Source organism: Bufo bufo, chromosome 5, assembly GCF_905171765.1.
Source record: "Bufo bufo chromosome 5, aBufBuf1.1, whole genome shotgun sequence".
Lineage (NCBI taxonomy): Eukaryota > Metazoa > Chordata > Amphibia > Anura > Bufonidae > Bufo > Bufo bufo.
The window spans coordinates 354,753,831-354,776,955 of NC_053393.1; the positions used below are offsets into that span (position 1 = coordinate 354,753,831).

At 42.3% G+C, this 23,125-nt stretch overlaps 1 protein-coding gene across 1 annotated transcript in view; it reads right to left on the reverse strand.

Moving 5' to 3' along the window:
* Positions 1-4,738: 4,738 nt before the first annotated feature.
* UBE2QL1 (ubiquitin conjugating enzyme E2 Q family like 1) overlaps positions 4,739-23,125 on the reverse strand; it is a 74,418-nt gene continuing 56,031 nt past the window's right edge. The window contains exon 2 of the mRNA XM_040432358.1: positions 4,739-5,562. Coding sequence (XP_040288292.1) covers positions 5,431-5,562 — 132 coding nt within the window. The 3' untranslated portion in view covers positions 4,739-5,430. The remainder of the gene's footprint in view (positions 5,563-23,125) is intronic.

The following is a 23,125-nucleotide window of genomic DNA, read 5'->3' on the forward strand; positions in this document are numbered from 1 at the left end:
AAGGGGGTATCTCACAGGGCCTGAACCAGTGTAGGCCTAAATTAAATATTTCTTTGCGCAAAATGGATGTATTTCAAATGCCTGAATCAAACCCCTGTATGTAAAGGGTGTATCTCACACGGCCTGAACCAGTGTAGGCCTGAATTAAAGATTTCTTTCCCCAAAATGGCTGTATTTCAAATGCCTGAATCAAACCCCTGTATGTAGAGGGAGTATCTCACAGGGCATGAACCAGTGTAGGTTTAAATTAAATATTTCTTTGCCCCAAATGGCTATATTTCAAATGCCTGAATCAAACCCCTGTATGTAGAGGGGGTATCTCACACGGCCTGAACCAGTGTAGGCCTGAATTCAATATTGGTGCACCAAATGGCGGTATTTCAAATGCCTGATTCAAACCCCTGTATGTAGAGAGTGTATCTCACCTGGTCTGAACCAGTGTAGTCCTGAATGAAATATTTCTTTGCACAAAATGGCTGTATTTCAAATGCCTGAATCAAACCCCTGTATGTAGAGGGAGTATCTCACAGGGCATGAACCAGTGTAGGTTTAAATTAAATATTTCTTTGCCCCAAATGGCTGTATTTCAAATGCCTGAATCAAACCGCTGTATGTAGAGGGTGTATCTCACCTGGTCTGAACCATTGTAGGCCTGAATGAAATATTTCTTTGCACAAAATGGCTACACACTTCTGATAGTATAAAATATAAAAAATCCTTGCATAAGAAAATGAATGCCAGTTAACACAATTTCACATGTATAATTGTTCATCACATAAATATATAAAGACAAATCCCACAAAACAATATTAAAATGTATAGTTTATATTTACTACTAATAAGTTGCATTGAAGGCTACTGAAATACCATACACAGCCCATGATGAGTATGGTACAATTTTTTAAAAAATATGCCAAATTGTGTATAAACAGGTGCGTCAACTGACAATCCTTCCAATAAAACAGGGCAATTAATGTTAGAAAAATTTAACTGAGATTTTTCATTAAACGTTGTCCAATCATTTGTAATAATCATACCGGTTGGATATGTCATAAGTCATATGTTGGCAAAATCATAGGGGGAATGTATTATGACTACTGTTTTTTAATAGCAAACCTCACCAGCGTAAAATGAGCCAGAATGATTAAAACAAGATCATTTTGGCACATTGTAAGACATTGTTAGAAAAAGAAATCTAAGCCAGCAGTGGAGCTGTTGTAGATTTTTCGTCTAATGTGCAGCAGTTTTCTGTTGAAAGTCAGTAAAGGGGTTGTGCAAGGAAGCGTAGTTACCTGCTTCCTGGTGCTGGCTCCCCACTCTTTTTCCTCCCTGCCTATAATGCACCGCTGGTCTCCCTGGCTGAAAACACCCGATTTGACATGGCGGCAGCCAATCATTACTGTGACAGTGACTGGATCCCCTTTATTCATGTGACCATTTGCTCTACTGGACTCCGTGCGATGCAGTGCCAGCCGGGAGAAGAAGGAGCGGGGAGCTAGGACTGGGAAGTAGGTAAGTAAGCTTCCCCTTACATGTCTACTTTTTGTAAGGGGTAAAAAGATTCAATTTTTGGCACAAAAATTCACTTGTTCCAAATATGGACTTTTTTTGCTAGTTTTTTTGGTGTCCAAAGTTGATACATTCCCCCAATAGTGTGTAAACCTACAGTAATTATAGAACTCACTTATTAGATAGGAGTGGCTGGAACGTTTAATAAAGTATGTGAATAACATTTTTATACAATATTAGCATAAAAATATATGAATGCTTTATGGAATTGTCCCATCAATAACTTTGATGACATGACATGTTGTGCAGTGGGGGTCTGTTCACAACTAACCTTGAGAACGAACATGTTTCAAATAAGTATCTGTTTTCAGTGAGGAGGCCGCTGCGCTTGGAAGTGCACTATCCACCAAAGCTTCCTGACTCCACTGGTTTGTGAAATGTCTGATTGACATGTTTAATTTTAAAGAGATTTGATATAAAAAATAATGATCGTAATCATAAAATAATCCCAAACTAGGTTTTTATAGACCTTTTAATCCTCCTGTCAATGCATGTATAATTTGACAACTATTCATCTTGACAAATTGTGTGAGTATACACACTATTGACCATCCAACCATCAAAAATTGCTGCAAGCAAGATAATTGGGGAAATTGCATCAATTATTTCAAAATGCATTTGATTCACAAGGATACTAATCCTTAATTATTTAGGGTACAGATGCACAGTGGCACTGGTCGCGCAACACGTCGCGGTCAGGTCCGCTGAGTAGCGGTGATCCCATAGAAATTAATGTGATCATTCCCATCGCAAGAAGTCCAACACTGCCAGTTTTTTATGGGATCACTGTTACTCAGCAAACCTGGCTGTGACGGCATGTTGCTGTACCCTTATTGTCGCACCCTAATAACAAGCAAAATGTTTATATTCTGTTTTCAATGTACTGAATACATTTACAAGATGAATAACAGGAGAATGGCACAATGCAGAGCTCAAAGAAGAGGTGCTCCACAGTGGCGTGCCCGGGGGGGGGGGCGGTCCGCCCTGGGTGCCGGCTCTCACAGAGGTGCCACTGCCAGGCCCAGAAGCAATGAACGCTTCCATCAATACAGATAGAAGCGCTCATTGCTGAAGCGCTGACGCCCACATACTGCGGTGGGGCACGGGAGCGGAGTGCATAGTTCCCTGCCCCGCTGCCGATCACCGCCATAGGCTTAAGGCCTAGTAGGCCTGAGGCCTATGCGGTAGTGAAGTCATTGCGCGCGCCTGTGCTGGGACTCAGCAGCACAGAGCCGGGACTCTGCGAGCAAGCGTAGGTGAGTATTCAGCTTTTAGGTTTCTTTTTTTTTCTTTTTTATTTTATGTGCCACTTTGGGGGACATGAGGGGGGAAAATATGGTGGGATACTGTGTGGGGGCAAATTATTATGGGAGGGATTACTATGTGGGGGCAATAATTATGGGAGGAATTACTATGTGGGGAGCAAATTACTATATGGGCAATGTGGGGGAAACTACTGTGTGGGGGCAGTGTGGGGGAAACTACTGTGTAGGGGAGACTACTGTATGGGGAAAGTGTGGGGGATACTACTGTGTGGGGGAAACTACTGTGTGCCGGGCAGTGTGGGGGAGATTACTGTGTGGGGGCAGTGTGGGGGGAATTACTGTATGGGGGCAGTGTGGGGGAGATTACTGTATGGAGGCAGTGTGGGGGAGATTACTGTATGGGGTAGTGTGGGGGAGATTACTGTATGGGGGCAGTGTGGGGGAGATTACTGTATGGGGGCAGTGTGGGGGAAACTACTGTGTGGGGGGAAGTGTGTGGGAAACTACTGTATTGAGGGAACTACTGTGTGGGGGGCAGTGTGGGGGAAATTACTGTATGGGGCAGTGCGGAGGAAATTACTGCATTGGGGCAGTGTGGCGGAAGTTACTGTATGGGGCAGTGTGGAGGAAATTACTGTATGGGAGCAGTGTGGGGGAAACTACTGTGTGGGAGCAGTGTGGGGGAAATTACTGTATGGGAGAAGTGTGGGAGAAACTACTGTGTGGGAGCAGTGTGGGGGAAATTACTATATGGGGGCAGCGTGGGGGGCCTTGCTATTGGGGAGGCACTATAGGGGCAATTCTATTATATCTGGGGACACTATACAGGGATTATTGCCTGGAGCACAATATAGGGTGTTATTATTACTGGGGGCACTCTAGGGGACATTATAGCTGCTATGGACACTATAGGAACATTTGGGGTAATTTATCAAACTGGTGAAAAGTAGAACTGGCTTAGTTGCCCATAGCAGCCAATCAGATTTCACCTTTCATTTTTGACAGCTCTTTTGGAAATCCAGTTCTACTTTACACCATTTTGATAAATGACTCCAATTATGTCTACTGGGGTCACTATTTTTCCAGCAGTATAGTACCTGGGGCATTGGGGGGAACAACGGGCACAGTATTGGGGGTGGCAGCAGGATGACACTGTGGGGACACCAGCATGGGGAGATTGATGGAATAACTGAGAAATCGAACGTGTCTGTGTTACAAACTCTGTAGAGACAAGATGCGGCTGAAAGAATTTGTCATGGCGGTCTAACGGAGGAGAAGAGGAAAGAGAATGTCTACATGGCAGGAGATGTTTCTGGATGTAAGAGGTATGTGGTCAAGTATTGGGGGACAGCGGGGAGGGGCAGAGAAAGGACCCGCCCCGGGTGCCAAACACCCTAGGCACGCCACTGGTGCTCCAGAATTGCTATATTATGGAGAATACAAGTATCTACTAAAACAGATGGGCACATCTGACAGATCCTCTTTTAGTATTAACTAAATACACAGATAAAGAAAAAACTTGTGTGTTGTGTGTGTTATGTAATGATGGCAACATGATGACAAACTGACAAATCTCATTTCTGCATGACCAATAGCTATATAATGATTATATGTTGGCTGTAAAATTACACATAATTTGCAGTTGCCCTTCTTGCGGCATTTAGTAATTATAACATTGTTAGCAACACACAAAAAAACAAATGGACACCTTACATCACATAAGAGCAGTTATCGTTATCAGCCAAGCAAAATGTCAGCTTAAGATTCCTGCTAGGGAACATCTAATTAATAATCCGAAGAGACAAGGGGACCTTTTACTAATGACATGAAAGCCTGGACCCCGACCTTCTGGCCACTGCTCGTTAGGGATCACTATAATCAAAATAAACTTGCAAATACTTTTGAAATGATTTTATTTTACAATAGTTCCACACTATAACTCTTTATTATTTTTTTTCCACTGTTATATTTCGTCAGTTATCCAACACAGATCACATCGAACACAAATGAGGTCTAAAATTTGAGTCACAGCGGACCACAGTTCCACATAAAGACAAATCTTCAATGTTGTGTTGACCTGCCAGGAAAATAGACAAAGATAAACAGCACAGCAAACATGTACCTGCAATGCACCGCCTGCCTATTAAATATTAACGGCTTCATGTACATTTACATAAATCGAGCAGCAGTGGCTAGAACTTTCACTGTTGCTTTTTGGCTCTGCTGTCAATGGAAGAAGCCGAAAACCATGCGTCTAGGATGGATAATGAAGCAACCTCAAACTTTCTCTCTACAGTGACCTGAAGATGCTCAATCATAAGTCTTGAAACATGACTGCAATACAACATTCTGTGCCATGTACTTTTCTTCTTCCATTTCTTCCAGTGTAAACACTTCTGAACATAAATTAAGTCTTCCTGTCAATCACATTCATAAATTGAAGTTGAAGTAGAAAAAGACAGATGGATGACGTATGGTGTACAGCACTGAGGAGATGGCATAGTGACTTTTTTCTTAAATATATATAATTTTTTCTCTCAGTGAAGCGGTTTCCTTCCCCCTTTTTCTTGAAGTCTATTCATCAGGGTGGTCTATGTCAACCATCAGACACTGGTGGAGTAACCCATCCGTACTTCTCATGAGTCTTCACCAAACTCTTAAATGTTGCTTCTGCCTCTTTGCGGCTAAAGGCTTTTTTAGATTTTCCAGCTTTCCTGCAAATACGACCCTATGGGAACAAAAGTACGGAACACTATCAATAACCTTCACATGATATAATCCAAGGTGCTGAATATTTAGCATGAGATTGTGCCTGAACATCTGTATGAGGCAATTTAGTATAATAAAGCACAATGAGAATAAAGTTAGAAGGGCATTCCATAATGAAATGATCCACATAATCTTAGTTTATCCAACTGTTCTTGTCATACATCAAAAGAAACATACTCTAAGGCCCCTTTCACACGGGCGAGTATTCCGCGCGGATGCGATGCGTGAGGTGAACGCATTGCACCCGCACTGAATACCGACCCATTCATTTCTATTGGGCTGTTCACATGAGCGGTAATTTTCACGCATCACTTATGCGTTGCGTGAAAATCGCAGCATGCTCTATATTCAGCATTTTTCACGCAACGCAGGCCCTATAGAAGTGAATGCGGTTGCGTGAAAATCGCAAGCATCCGCAAGCAAGTGCGGATGCGGTGCGATTTTCACGCACGGTTGCTAGGAGACGATCGGGATGGAGACCCGATCATTATTATTTTCCCTTATAACATGGTTATAAGGGAAAATAATAGCATTCTGAATACAGAATGCTTAGTAAAACAGCGCTGGAGGGGTTAAAAAATAATAATAATAATTTAACTCACCTTAGTCCACTTGATCGCGTAGCCCGGCATCTCCTTCTGTCTCCTTTGTTGAATAGGACCTGTGGTAAGCATTAAATACAGGAACAGGACCTTTGATGACGTCACTCCGGTCATCACATGGTACGTCACATGATCTTTTACCATGGTGATGGATCATGTGATGACCGGAGTGACGTCATCAAAGGTCCTGTTCCTGTAATTAATGCTCACCACAGGTCCTGTTCAACAAAGGAGACAGAAGGAGATGCCGGGCCGTGATCAAGTGGACTAAGGTGAGTTAAAAAAAATTTAATTTTTTTTTAACCCCTCCAGCGCTGTTTTACTATGCATTCTGTATTCAGAATGCTATTATTTTCCCTTATAACCATGTTATAAGGGAAAATAATACAATCTACAGAACACCGATCCCAAGCCCGAACTTCTGTGAAGAAGTTCGGGTTTGGGTACCAAACATGTGCGATTGGGTACCAAACATGTGCGATTTTTCTCACGCGAGTGCAAAACGCATTACAATGTTTTGCACTCGCGCGGAAAAATCGCGTTCCCGCAACGCACATTTTCCCGCAACGCCCGTGTGAAACCAGCCGTAGGCCCCTTTCACGCGGGCGAGCATTCCGCGCGGGTGCAATGCGTGAGTTGAACGCATTGCACCTGCACTGAATCCTGACCCATACATTTCTATGGGGCTGTGCACACGAGCGGTGATTTTCACGCATCACTTGTGCGTTGCGTGAAAATCGCAGCATGCTCTATATTCAGCGTTTTTTCACGCAACGCAGGCCCTATAGAAGTGAATGGGGCTGCGTGAAAATCGCAAGCAAGTGCGGATGCGGTGCGATTTTCACGCATGGTTGCTAGGTGACGATCGGGCTGGGGACCCCATCTGTATTATTTTCCCTTATAACATGGTTATAAGGGAAAATAATAGCATTCTGAATACAGAATGCAAAGTAAAATAGTGATGGAGGGGTTAAAAATAAAAAATTATTTAACTCACCGAGTCCACTTGATCGCATAGTTGCGGATCTCTGTCTTCTTCTGTAATGTTGAGCTGCCGGCTAAGGACCTGTGGTGATGTCCCATCACATGATCCAATCACATGGTCACTCACCATGGTGATGAACCATGTGATTGGACCATGTGATGAGCACAGTGACGTCATCAAAGGTCCTATTCCTGTGCACAGCAAAGAAGAAGACAGAAGAGATGCCGGCTGCGCGATCAAGTGGATTAAGGTGAGTTACATTTTTATTTTATTTTTTTTAACCCCTCCAGCCCTATTTTACTATGCATTCTGTATTAAGAATGCTATTATTTTCCCTTATAACCATGTTATAAGGGAAAATAATACAATCTACACAACACCTAACCCAAACCCGGACTTCTATGAAGAAGTCCGGGTTTGGGTACCAAACATGCAGATTTTTTTCACGTGCATGCAAAACGCATTACAATGTTTTGCACTCGCGCAGAAAAATCGCGCATTTTCCCGCAACGCACCCGCATCTTATCCGGGCAAAAAACATGACGCCCGTGTGAAAGAGGCCTTAAAGTGAGCTTTATGTCAGGGGATTAGTCATAGCGACTTATGTTTACATTTTGAATAGATGAGGCATGGAAAACTCCTACTACTCCTACTACCATTAATATTAAAGGAGTTGTGTCACTTCTGCAAATAGCATTTATTATGTAGAGAACGTTAATACAAGCCACTTATTTAGGCATTGTTATTATAGTGTGTAATGTGACGGAAAAATGAATCCAGCTACCAAAGGATATAATATGGACAACCACAATACATTAGTAAGTCCCTTGTATTAACTTTCTCTACATTATAAATGCCGGCCCATCAGTGCTGGTGACGTCCCGAATACACTGCTGGGCGGAAGCCTCTGCCTAGCAGTGTGCGGAGGTAAACAAACCATTGCCCTGCGCAATCCAGCGCAGGGCAAGGGAGAGCATCCGAGGCTCATATCAATATTAAAACCCCAGAAAACTCCTGGGGAATAAAAAACAATCGATCGCAAGGTGTGCCCAGCCATAGAAGTGTCTGGGAAAGTGGAAGCAATTTCTCTGCAGCAACATCACAAGAGAAATTATTACACGGTAATGTCATGCATGGACATGCTGGGTGTGTGAGTCACTTATTGTACCTCTAGGACAGGTACTGGTTTGGGAACTACTTCAATGTTTGCAAAATAGTTTTCTGTACAGCAATGAATTAACAAACATGCATTAGGTAATAGCAAAAGGAATTCCAATAGAGAAAGCATAATAATAATAATAATAATAATAATAATAATCTGCGCAACAGGAAAATGAATGCTTCCATTTTATGCTTACATATGCTATGCTAATTTTTCCTACAAAAATATACCTGAATGAGTTTTGATAAAATAAATAATAGAAGTCATTAAATAAAAGCCATACAATTTATTTTTAAAGATAGTTCTTCCATTCTCAAAAAACAGATTTAAACTGAGTCTCCGATATGTATATTGCTAATGTAGTCTCCCATAAGGCACTAGTGTAACATACCCTTTGACAATGATAAAGTGTTATGTAGGACCTTAAAGTTGATAGCCTATGCTAAGGATAACCGTCATAGAGGTTGTCTGTGCTACAGATATTGAGGTACTATCCTCAGTACAGGTCATCAATATCAGATCGACAGGGGTCTGACTCCCAGTACCCCCCAGATCATCTGTTTGAAGGGGCTCGTGGTAGTGCTGCGTCCTCTTCAATGTTTACCTGCACGATGTCTCCTCTGTAGTGACGGTACATTGTAATTATAGCTCCCAATCACTTGAATGGTATAATCAGCTGTAATTACCCTGCACTGCTTCTACAAAGTAGATAAAGTCAGGTAAACAGTGAAGAGGACGCAGTGCTTGCACAAGTGTCAGAGCCCCTTCAAACAGCTGATCGGCACGGGTGCCAGGAGTTGGACCCCTGCCAATCTGATATTGATGACCTATCCTGAGGATAGATCATCAATAACTATAAACTACACAACATCTTTAATACTAGTGTTGTCACTGACTCAGCACCTCAGCTGATCAGCTATTTGAAGGTACATTGTGAACTAGTCAGTAGTCAGTAACTTACTGTAGTGGCTCCGTCTAGTATAACAGCTCACTCAAGCTTCTTCCTATTCAAGGGAATGGGACTTAGCTGTTATAACAGACACAGCCACTACTAATAGGACAGAGCTATGCCTAGTAGACAATGAAGGGGAAGAGACACTTCAGCAAGGTGTTTGACACATTGATTGTGTAGGTGCCAGGAGATGGAGCCACTTCAATCTAGTACTGATGACCTATCCTCAGTCCTCAAGGTGATTTGGAGGAATGTATTATACTAGTATCAATAAGTATTAAGAGATGCTTTGGGATCATTGGTTCTTCTCTAGTACAAATTTCACCCAAGTATAGTAAAACAAATGCCAAATAGATGTTCCTGCCTTGAGGCAATCCACACATCTAGCCTGTCCACACATGTTCTAGCCTCCACCTTTCCAGAGCTGCTATGCTTTCCAGTTATGAACTCCATTTTCCAGTGCACTATTGAAAAATTAATGGCCCAAAAAGCTGACAATACACATGAAATAACAACTCTACGAATGTTGCAATAGCAGTTATTAACCTTCAATCTCCATATACACATGAACGTTCATGGTTGTGGCCAACTCTGCTTTTCTCAAGAATGTCTGATACAATCAGACGGTCCATTATATTAGAATGCTCTTTAATACAACTGCAAACCAGTGGGATCTGATGATATCCACCTAATGAAATGGCTAGCTTATGGGAGAACTTCCAGAAGAAATGTAAGAACATATGTTCCTGATTATTGCCCAGTGATCAGCCAACAATGATCAAACCCTTATTTCTCAGATGATCACATTATTTATTCTGGCATAAAATTATTGGATGTGCTGGCAGCAAAAAAGGAAACTGAAAGTGCCTGAAGAATCGGACAATGGTTAGGTCACATACAGTACCAATGACTCCTCAATATAAATGGTGCTTAACAAGCATTGATTGACTTGCTATATCTGTGACGGACACGTAATGTCTTACTTCTGATGACAAATCAGTTCATCAAGCTACAGGTTTATTAGTGTGAGTTCATCATGATAATGGCTCATGTGGAAGCACGATGGCTCAGTGGTTACTGCACTGGTGCCTTGCAGCGCTGTGGTCCTTAGGGTTCAAATGGGACTAAGGACAATATCTGCATGAAGTCTGTATGTTCTCCCCGTGTTTGTGTGGGTTTCCTCCCACACTCCAAAGACATACTGTTAGGGACCTTAGATTGTGAGCCCCATTGGAGACAGCTTGATGCTAATGTATGTAAAGTGCTGCGGAATATAGTAGTGCTATATAAGTGCATCAGTTTTGACCTCTTTGGGTACTTTTATTACCCATGGATGCCAGACAAAGAGCACAACTTTTTCATTAGTTGATATAACTCAGGCGAAAAAAGGAATGGACGGATAGAAGAGATATAAGTGAACGAGACCTATCAAGTTCAGCTTAATCACATGGCAATTCACATTAAAGGGATTTTCTGGGATTTTTATACTGATGACCTATCCTCGGGATAGGTCGTCAATATCTGACCGGCGGTGGTTCGGCACCATTGACAATCAGCTGGTTGAAGAGAAGGCTGCGCGCCGTGCGAGCGCAGCCTTCCTTTTATAGTTTACCTGCTCTCCGTCGACATTGCAGCTGTGAGCAGGTGTAATTACAAGCCGTCCAATATACACTTGAACAGCAAGGAGCCGTCCCTCTGAAGTGAATGGCTTGTAATTACACTGCTCACCGCTGTGATGTCGATCAGGTAAACAATAAAGGGAAGGCTGCGCTCGCATAGAGCACGGTCTTCTCTTTAACCAGCTGATCGGTGGTATTGATGACTTATCCTGAGAAAAGGTTATCAATATAAAAATCCCAGAAAAACCCTTTAATGTCCACATACTGTATAAGTGATAGTATTGAAACCAGGGGGATCACTACTCTGAGAAACACTTGCAGCGTTATCACAGAAATGCATCACAAATTAAATTTGCTTACGGTTCAGTACAAGTTCTTTAACGTGTTAGAGTAATGCATTTTTAATGATACCTCATATACTTTACTATCCCACTCCTGATTTTATTGTTTTATCTCTTGTGCTAAATAGAATGAGGCCATGGGTGTAATTCCTAGTGGTATTCCTCTTCTTTCCAGGTTCCAGGCTTTTAACCTATTTTTAGTAGTAAGTAAAGAATGCCCGACTAGTTAAAGAGATTATTGAGGCAATGGCAAAGTCAAAGTACAGCACTACAATTCCCTGGTTTCGAGACGCATTCAAGATGAGATGTGTACAGAGCATTTTCCTAATATAATGTAACTATCGGAAAGATTCTCTTTTGCAGGGCTGTTAGGACTCTTAGCTGCTACCCTGCAGGAGCAGTGATCCCATCAGCACTCTGCATTCTCAATGCAGGCACATGCACTGTATTCTGGCACTGTATTGTAGTCCTTCAGGGCTGCAGTTCTGCAACAAATGTGTCCTGTCAACAAGCAGAGCAACTGACTATTCCGTTATTTTTTAATTTTGTTTATTTAATTGTTTAGTACTTTAGTAATGAGTAATACACAATGGTATTTTGCTGTAAAAGAAAGATGGGTCTAACTGGCTAAACCTGAACCCCTTGGCACCATAAACAAATTTGTTTGCCTTACAACTTAAAGTGGCCCTGGAAAAAAAAAAAAGCTCCATGTTGTAGGCGGGACCAAATTGACAGAAGATGGAACAACACAAGCGGGTAGGTACAAGAAGTAGGTGGTGCCTGCAATACCATAGTGAAGCACAAAATACTGCCCTAGCAGAACAGTGCAACACAAAATACTGCTTCAGTAGAACCAGACACCACAGTAGAGTACAAAATACTGCCACTCTCGCCACAGGATGGTGGGGCACCTGCGGCTGTTTGCCAGGTGCTTAAAGGGGTTGTGTCACTTCAGCAAATGGCATTTATTATGCAGAGAATGTTAATACAAGGCATTTACTAATGTATTGTTATTATCCATATTGCTTCCTTTGCTGGTTAGATACATTTTTCCATCACATTAGACACTGCTCGTTTCCATGGTTACGACCACCCCGCAATCCATTAGCATGGCTGTGCTTGCATACTATAAAAAAGCAACAGCCTATGTGCGCTCCCACGGTCCCAGTTACTAGAGAGGCTGTCATTTTTTCCTATAGTGTACAAGCATGACCACCACTGACGGAGTGAAATGAGCAGTGTATAATTTGATGGAAAAATGAATCCAGGCAGCAAAAGAAGCAATATGGGTAATAAAAATAGACTATTAAGTGGCTTGGTAGCGTTCACACTAGCGTTTTTTGCGGATCCGTCATGGATCAGCAAAAACTCTTCTGTTACAATAATACAACCGCATGCATCCGTCATGAACGGATCCGGTTGTATTATGTCTTCTATAGCCATGACTGATCTGTCTTGAACACAATTGAAAGTCAATGGGGGACGGATCCGTTTTCAATTGTGTCAGAGAAAAGGGATCTATCCCCATTGACTTACATTGTGTGCCAGGACGGATCCGTTTGGCTCCGCTTCGTTAGGCGGACAGCAAAACGCTGCAGGCAGAGTTTTGGTGTCCGCCTCCAGAGCAGAATGGTGACTGAATGGAGGCAAACTGATGAATTCTGAGCCTTTTCCATTCAGAATGCATTAGGGCAAAACTGATCCGTTTTGGACCGCTTGTGAGAGAATATGACGGATCTCACAAATGGAAAGCCAAAACGCTAGTGTGAAAGTAGCCTTAACTTTCTCTACATGATAATTTCCACTTGCTGAAGTGAAAAAAACCCTTTAAAGTACCTGATATTACTAGCATTGTCATGGTGGTATGGGCCGAATGGAGAAGATGAGGAAAGAGAACATCTACATCAAGAGAGGAGACATCACTGTAAGTAAGATGTATATAGTGCTGAAGTTAGTCAAAAAGTAGTACACATCCCAAAATTGTATCAATAAAAACTACAGAATGTCCCACAAAAAAATAAGCTCTAACACAGCTCCATAGACATAATTATAAAAATGTTACGAGTGTCAGAATATGGCGATAAAAAGAAAACAATAATTTTTTCAAATGTTTTGCACCATAATTGTACTGACCCGGAGAGTGAACTCAGTTTTACCGCATAGTGAATGCTGTAAAAACAAAACCCATTCCAACTGTGGTGGAATAGCATTTTGCATCCTATGCAATATTAAATGGTGTCATTTGAAAGTACAACTTGTCCAGAAAAAGAAAAACAAGTCCTCATACGACTATAATGAATGAAAAAATAAAAAAGTTACTAGAAGGCGGGGAGTAAAAAACAAATACTGAAAATAGCTCCACCAGGAAGGGGTTAACATATACGTTTTCTTGCTGGACTCTGCAGGATGGAAAAGTGTAGTGTGCTGCGCATTCGCATCCTTTTTTCCCCAACATATACGTTAAACATAGGGTAGAAACATGATTTGAACCCAGCCTAAGCGTGCATGCATATGAGGAGTTTAGAGGGATAGCTAAATGCCTAGGGACATCAATTTGGGGGAGGGCGCATGAACTGTAAATACGGCCCTGTGTATCTGTAGTTTATACATCCTCTCACTAAAAGCAAAATGTAATCCCAACTATCCATGCAGCATAGGATTATTGTGACCTGGGTTGCCTTTGCAGCATGTGCATGTATATCTGCCAAACCGGTTCAGATGAATGGCACAGTCATACTTGTCTGAAACAAATCTGCAGCATGTGAACTTACCCTAAAGGGTAAAGGGTAATGCTTGTGACAATGTAGATGAGGTATATAGGAATGAAAGTTCATTATGGTTACTATAAGGAGATTTACAATTGTTAAAGGCTTATAAAGAGGAGGATATAGTAGCAGTATAAAAGACTGGTTCAGAGCTGGGACAAAGTGATAATAAACACTGAATATAGCAGATATACATACACAAATAAAGGGAACACAAAAATAACACATCCTAGATCTGAATTCATTAAATATTCTTCTGAAATACTTTGTTCTTTACATAGTTAAATGTGCTGACAACAAAATCACACAAAAATTAAAAATGGAAATCGAATTTTTCAACCCATGGAGGTTTCAACCCATGGAGGTCTGGAAAAACACACTACAGGCTGATCAAACTTTGATGTAATGTCCTTAAAACAAGTCAAAATGAGGCTCAGTAGTGTGTGTGGCCTCCACGTGCCTGTATGACCTCCCTACAATGCCTGTGCATGCTCCTGATGAGGTGGCGGAAGGTCTCCTGAGGGATCTCCTCCCAGACCTGGACTAAAGCATCTGCCAACTCCTGGACAGTCTGTGGTGCAACGTGACGTTGGTGGATAGAGCGAGACATGATGTCCCAGATGTGCTCAATTGGATTCAGGTCTGGGGAACTGGCGGGCCAGTCCATTACATCAATGCCTTCGTCTTGCAGGAACTGCTGACACACTCCAGCCACATGAGGTCTAGCATTGTCTTGCATTAGGAGGAACCCAGGGCCAACCGCACCAGCATATGGTCTCACAAGGGGTCTGAGGATCTCATCTCGGTACCTAATGGCGAGCACATGGAGGGCTGTGCGGCCCTCCAAAGAAATGCCACCCCACACCATTACTGACCCAATGCCAAACTGGTCATGCTGGAGGATGTTGCAGGCAGCAGAACGTTCTCCACGGCGTCTCAAGACTCTGTCACGTCTGTCTGTCACATGTGCTCAGTGTGACCTGCTTTCATCTGTGAAGAGCACAGGGCGCCAGTGGCGAATTTGCCAATCTTGGTGTTCTCTGGCAAATGCCAAACGTCCTGCACGGTGTTGGGCTGTAAGCACAACCCCCACCTGTGGATGTCGGCCCTCATATCACCCTCATGGAGTCTGTTTCTCACCGTTTGAGTAGACACATGAACATTTGTGGCCTGCTGGAGGTCATTTTGCAGGGCTCTGGCAGTGCTCCTCCTGTTCCTCCTTGCACAAAGGCGGAGGTAGCGGTCCTGCTGCTGGGTTGTTGCCCTCCTACGGCCTCCTCCACGTCTCCTGATGTACTGGCCTGTCTCCTGGTAGCGCCTCCATGCTCTGGACACTACACTGACAGACACAGCAAACCTTCTTGCCACAGCTCGCATTGATGTGCCATCCTGGATAAGCTGCACTACCTGAGCCACTTGTGTGGGTTGTAGACTCCGTCTCATGCTACCACTAGAGTGAAAGCACCGCCAGCATTCAAAAGTGACCAAAACATCAGCCAGGAAGCATAGGAACTGAGACGTGATCTGTGGTCACCACCTGTAGAACCACTCCTTTATTGGGGGTGTCTTGCTAATTGCCTATAATTTCCCCCTGTTGTCTATCCCATTTGCACAACAGCATGTGAAATTGATTGTCACTCAGTGTTGCTTCCTAAGTGGACAGTTTGATTTCACAGAAGTGCGATTGACTTGGAGTTACATTGTGTTGTTTAAGTGTTCCCTTTATTTTTTTGAGCAGTGTATTTACCTATGGCAGGCATGTCTTCCACATTACCGAGGTATAAACTAGAGGCTAAGCAATCTACAGCACGTATAATCTAATTTATCACAGGTCAGTAAGTGCTTGTAGGTTATCACAACTTCCTTCCAAAATCCAAGGTAATTGCATCTATAATCTCGTTCTTTCTCCCGTTCAGATGTTGACTATTATTGCATATTAGCTTCTTAATGGTTATCACAACCTCCTTCTAAAATGTACAGTAATTGTACCTATAATTCAATTTTTTTCCTCCATTTCAGATGTTGCCTATTAATGCATATTTGTTATATTGAATAGAACTGCAATATGGCACAAAGTGAAGCTGAGTAATGAGGCACTTTCACAACTAATGAATGTGGTCGTGTTTCGACCTGCAACAGGTCACCATGTAGCCCTAGCTTTATGTTTTATATTTATATTTAGTTATTATTACTGTATTTATTTAAGGAACTTAGCTTAGTACACCCATATCACCCATGTGAAAATGTACCCACTTCCTTATGCTTAAAGGGAACCTGTCACACTGAACATGGTGTCTGAGCTGCCGGCAGCATGTTATAGAGCAGGAGGAGCGGAGCAGATTGATATGTAGTTTAATGGGAAAAGATTCAGTAAAACTTGTAATTTAATCATTTAAATTCTTTCTGATTCTGGGCTTTGACGTGAAGGAGGCGGTCCTATCAGTGATTGACAGCTGTTTCGGTATGCACGGTTATAGAGGGAAGGCTGTCAATCACTGATAGGACCACCTCCTTGACATCAAAGCCCAGAATGAGCACAAATTTAAATTATCATTTATAATGAATCTTTACTCATAAAACTTTATATCAATCTGCTCTGCTCCTCCTGCTCTATAACATGCTGCAGATTACATAGCATTTTCATGGTGACAGGGTTTTTAAAGAATATAATTTTTAAAGAAACAGCTCCTCTCTGGTCCGGGGGCTGTGTCTGGTATTGCATCTCATCCCCATTCAAGTGAAATATGTGGCACCACCCATAAATACCCCCTTACTAACTGGCTATACCACCTTTTCCAGCAATTCCAAATGAACCCTTTGTATATCCGGATATGAATTTATTGTGCCCTTGTACATTTTAAATCTCAACTAAAACTGACTATGACAATGAGCGGGTCACTTGTGAGAATCTACAAAAACTTAAACTCAAATGGGGTGAATGGGGACCTATGGAAATGTGTTGAGCTTCTCCAGGGGTATACATCAAGCTAAGTGCCCAGAAAATCTGTTCTATTCATTTGAATGGGGCTTCTTTGGCAGGAAGCACATGGATTTCTGCAAGCCCCATTCAGAATACTGAAACAGATTTTCTGCAACAAAATCTGCCCCGTGTGACGGCATCCTAAGGGTAACTGCAGACGAGTGCTGATTTCAAAACAGAAAATCCACAGATTTCTGTGAGTTTCTGCACCAGATCTGCACCAAAATCTGCATGTGTATCTTTTGGTGCAGATTTGATGCGGATCTCACCCGTGCATTGAAAAGGGCTAAATTCGCACGCAAAAAAAAAAGTCACTGATGGAAACCACTGAGTGAATAAGGGAGGCATTTTTTCTGCGTGTAAATCCGCACAGAAAAAAACAAATGCAATCTGCCACGTGTGCAGGTACCCTGACATAGTTCTGTGGCACTTTATTAAACAGGATTTGAAATCTTCTTAATATAAAAATGCCGCAAATGTGATGCATGTTATGGCTGTCTGCTTTCCGATTTAATGTCCATACTATGGCTGCGCGATCAGGACCTCCAATGGTTTTACTGACTCCAACTAAGATTGCCATATAACTCCAGGCAATCCACGTGTTGTGTTTCTAATACAATCTCTAAAATGCAGCCATATTAACCTGTTGGGGACACATGACGTACCGGTACTTCATGATGCCCTGGTACTTAGGGACCCGCGCCCCCCACACACACGCACACTAAATAAAGGTTTTCACGGCCGAGGAGGCATACGCCCTGCTTGTCTCCGACTCCGAGAGCCCCAGTGAGGATGAGGATGATCCCACTTTCCTCTTGTCATCCGCGTCCTCCTCATCATCTAGTGATGATAATGAGCCCCCAAAGCGACGGAGACGCCGCCAGGCGGAGCCAGGGGGCCCCCATGCCAGGGACCCTGTGGTCCACACTAGTATGAGCAGCCCTGTGGCTCATACTAGTTTTCCGGCCCACCAGATAAGTCCACCTGAGCACCCTACTGGTGAACTTGTCTGGTGTACCCCAGAGGATTTTGAACCCATGATTCCTGACTTTGTTGGCCAAACAGGAATCCAGATTCCCACAGTGGGCTTCACTAAATATGACTTTTTTAGTTTTTTTTTCAGTGACCACTTTGTGAATCTGATGGTGGAGCAAACAAACTTGTACGCCCAACAGTTCATTGCTGAACACCCGGGCTCCTTTTTGGCTAGGGTCGGTGGCTGGACTCCGGTCAGTGCAGACGAGATGAGGACGTTTTGGGGCCTCGTGCTGCACATGGGCCTAGTAAAAAAAAACTGTGTCAGGCATTACTGGAGTGGGGACGTCCTCTACCAGACCCCACTTTACAGTACGGCCATGACACTTTACCGTTTTAAGGCCATTCAGATAATGCAGCATGCCCCCCCCCCCCCCAAGGTGATGCTGCCTATGACCGCCTGTACAAAATCAGGCCGGTCATTGATCACTTTGGGGCAAGATTTTTGGAGGCCTATGTACCTGGAAGGGAGGTCGCGGTTGATGAGTCTCTCATTGCTTTCAAGGGGAGACTCATTTTCTGCCAGTATGTTCCCTCTAAGCGGGCGAGGTATGGCGTGAAGCTGTACAAACTTTGTGAGAGTACCTCAGGGTACACTTACAAGTTTCGTAAACTGCTGTATGACCAAACGGCAGGGCGCATGTCACGACTGTGACTGATCCAGACAGGTCTGGGAGGAGAAGGTCGCAGCGACTTGCTACTCGCGATAGCTTGTGAGTTTGCTCCGTGGTTCAGGGTATGTCATCTGGGTTTTGCCTTGTGAACCTTTTTGTCCTGACTGGGAGTTTGTAGGCATCCTTCTCAGGTGAGTCCTGTCTGCCACTCCCAGCTACTATATTAGTTTCACTTTCACTTGCAGTCATTGCCAGATATAGTCCTTACTTCCAGTGCTACTCTGACCTTGGAAGGAGATCGTTTGATGGTGTTGCTGTGGAGCTCTTGTCCGGCGTGGACTGTCGTGTTTGGGATCGCCTTCTCTGCTCGTGACTGGATAAGTCTATCTCTGCTGTTGTTTGTTTGTTGCTGTCTTCCCCTGTTGTTTTCCTAGACGTGAGTGATGGTGACTAGCGCTCCCATCGGCCTTTCCCCAGTCCAGTCTTGTTAGGGCGACTGAGGGTTTAGGCATACTGCTCGCCGCACGGGTTCACACCCCGTCTAGGGTATCAGGGCAGACAGGTGCCAGCTTAGGGTTAGTCAGGGGTGGCCATTCTATTTCCCATCCGTAGATAAGGGTCCCCCTTCCCCTCCGTCTGGTGCGACACGACTGCTGCTGGGATAGCGGTCGTGACAGCGCAGAAGGAAAGGAATGCCATAAGGTTTCGGGAAGGCAGATTTTGATGGCCTTTTTTTTTTTGGCATCATGTCCCATTTGAAGAACCCCTGATACACCCATAAAGTAGAAACTCCATAAAAAAGACCCCATCTAAGAAACTACACCCCTCAAGGTATTCAAAACTGATTTTACATACTTTATTAACCCTTTAGGTGTTCAACAGTTTTTGGCAAATGGAGATGAAATTTCTGAATTTCTATTTTTGGTAACCTTGCCTCACAAAAATTTAATATAGAGCAACCAAAAATCATATGTACCCTAAAAATAGTCCAAACAAAACTGCCACCTTATTCCGTAGTTTCCAAAATGGGGTCACTTTTATGGAGTTTCTACTCAGGGGTGCTTCAAATGGGACATGGTGTAAATAAACCAGTCCAGCAAAATCTGCCATCCAAAAACCACACGGCGCTCCTTTCCCTCTACGCCCTACCGTGTGCCCGTACAGTAGTTTACGACCACATATGGGGTGTTTCTGCAAACTATAGAATCAGGGCAATAAATATTGAGTTTTGTTTGGCTGTTAACCCTTGCTTTGTTACTGGAAAAAATGGATTAAAATTGAAAATTTGCCAAAAAATTGAAATTCTTAAATTTCATCTCAATTTGCCAATAACTCTTGTGGAACACCTAACTGGTTAACAAAGTATGTAAAATCAGTTTTGAATACCTTGAGGGGTGTAGTTTCTTAGATTGGGTCACTTTTATGGAGTTTCTACTCTAGGGGTGCATCAGGGGGGCTTCAAATGGGACATGGTGTAAATAAACCAGTCCAGCAAAATCTGCCTTCTGTACAGTAGTTTACGACCACATATGGGGTGTTTCTGCAGACTACAGAATCAGGGCAATAAATATTGAGATTTGTTTTGCTGTTAACCCTTGCTTTGTTACTGTAAAAAATGGATTAAAATGGAAAATCGAAATTCTGAAATTTCATCTACATTTGCCAATAACTCTTGTGGAACACCTAAAGGATTAACAAAGTTTCTAAAATCTGTTTTGAATACCTTGAGGGGTGTAGTTTCTAGAATGGGGTAATTTTTGGGTGGTTTCCATTATGTAAGCCTCACAAAGTGACTTCAGACCTGAACTGGTCCTTAAAAAGTGGGTTTTTGAAAATTTCCTAAATATTTCAAGATTTGCTTCTAAACTTCTAAGCCTTGTAACATCCCACAAAATAAAATAGCATTCACAAAATGATCCAAACATGAAGTAGACATATAGGGAATGTAAAGTAATAACTATTTTTAGAGGTATTACTATGTATTATAGAAGTAGAGAAATTGAATCTTGGAAATTTGCAAATGTTTCTAAATTTTTGGTAAATTTAGTATTTCTTTATAAATAAAAATGATTTTTTTTTTACTCCATTTTACCAGTGTCATGAAGTACAATATGTGACGAAAAAATAATCTCAGAATGGCCTGGATAGGTAAAAGCGTTTTAAAGCTATTCACACATAAAGTGACACTGGTCAGTTTTGCGAAAAATGGCCTGGTCCATAAGGGGCTAAAGGGGTTGGCCAACTTCCGGCTACCATGGACCAATGAGTATATAAGATGATTATATGATGCTTATTAACATAACCTTTGTTGATATTCTGTGCCGTCTGCTATATTTTATAAACCATGTCCCATTGTCAGGCACATCTTCAGTGCTGTCTGCATAGAGGTCCTGTCCATAAGATGGCCACTGATGGTGGGTTATGTGACCACATCACTCCGCCTCCCTCCATTCAAGCACACTGCTCCAGCACTAAACTTCCAATAGTTCAAGTGTAGATGGTAGGTTCAGTGAATTTGAATGGAGGAGGCTAAGATTAGCCTGGTCACATGACCCTCCATTGGAGGCCATCTTATGGACTAAACTTCTCGGTGGACAGCACAGGAGACTTGGCCAACAAGGGGGCATACCTTATGAAATATAGAAAATGGCACAGAGTATCAGCAAAGGATAAATTAGTAAATTCCATATAGTCATCTTACCTACACACTGGTCATTAGTAGCCAGAAAGTGGCAAACCCCTTTAAGGATGGCCGTGAATGTCTATACTATACATAGACACAGAACAGATGTGTATTATAAAATATGTTACCATAAATATCAAATGATAGTAATTATCTGGGACACATCCTTCAAAAAAAAAAATATATATCTGAAAAACCTAGACTATAGAGGTTTTTTTTAAAAAAGAGAATGAATTCAGCCTTCTAGCAAAATGGGTCACTGTTGCCGGTAATTCATATATGTCAAAACTCCCATTCAATGGTTAGCATTAATCAGGGTCTTAGGTGGGAGGATGATGTCTTACACAATGTACTGTAGGTATCACAGAAAGAATAATAGATACTATACAACTGAGATAAAAATCAATCATTGAGCACACATTTCTACTTGTCACAGTGCATTGGGAGGCCTTTCATTGGCGAATGGGTTAATTGTCTTCAGCCCACCAGGGTTCCATTAGGTAAAAATGGTGTATTTGAAATCCACATTATCAGTGAGACTAACAATACTTGAATGTCTATATCCAGAAGTAGTGGAGAATGCCTCCCAGATTCACTTACAGAAAGAGTAACCTTGATCTGCTTTATCGTACAGAAGTAATGAAGAGAAGCTTAGCTTCCTGCTGAAATCAGTGTGTCACTCAACGCTAGTTCAGATAAAGCTACAAAGATTAGACGTGCAGATATCTCAATGAGCGGCCATCGCAATTTTTTTTACAATTTCTTTTAATTGTCTCCCTCGTGAGTCCTAAAGCATGTACAAAGACTAAAGCCAGACATACAAAGCTATTTTCCTGACTATCGCAAATGTGGTAGTTTCTTATGCCAGTCTTAGGGTGGGTTTACACTAGCGTTAGGGATTCCGTTATGGCTTTCCGTTATAACATGGTTATAACGGAAAATAACGGAATCCATAAGACGGAAGGACGGATCTGTTCTTCTGCCTATAGACTTGTATTATGACAGAATGCAAAACGGAAGCCTTTAAAAGGCATTCTGTTTGCTTTCTGTCCTAATTGAAGTCTATGGGAATCAAAACGGATCCGTCTGGGTCCCGTTATGCAAGACGGAAAACAAAGTCCTGTCGACAGACGGATTTGTTATGCTTTCCCTTAGACTTCTATTAGAATGGAAAGCAAACGGAATGTCTTTTAAAGGCTTCCATTTTGCATTCTGTCTGGGCATTCAGTTATTTTCCATTATAACCATGTTATAACGGAAAGCCATAACAGAATCCCTAACGCAAGTGTGAACCCACCCTTAAAGGGGTTGTCTCACTTCAGTAAATAGCATTTATCATGTAGAGATAAACTTACTAATGTATTGTCATTGTCCATTTGCTGGCTGGATTAATTTTTCCATCACATTATACACTTCTCGTTTCCATGGTTACGAAGACCCTGTAATCCAGCAGTGATGGCCGTGCTGGCACACTATAGGAAAAAGCACCAGCCTCTCTGTTGGCCGGGACCATAGGAGTGTTCATAGGCTGGCACTTTTTCCTACAGCGTACAAGCAGGACCACCAATGCTGGATTGCAGGGTGGTCGTAACCATACAAACAGTGTATAATATGATGGAAAAATCAATCCAGTGAGAAAAGGAAGCAATATGGATAATAACAATACATTAGAAAATGTCTTGTATTAACGTTGTCTACATGATAAATTCCATTTGCATAAGTCCACCCCTTTAATAAGAAAGTCTGTAGGATATCGATGTGCCAGAATTATTAAGAAGTAATCA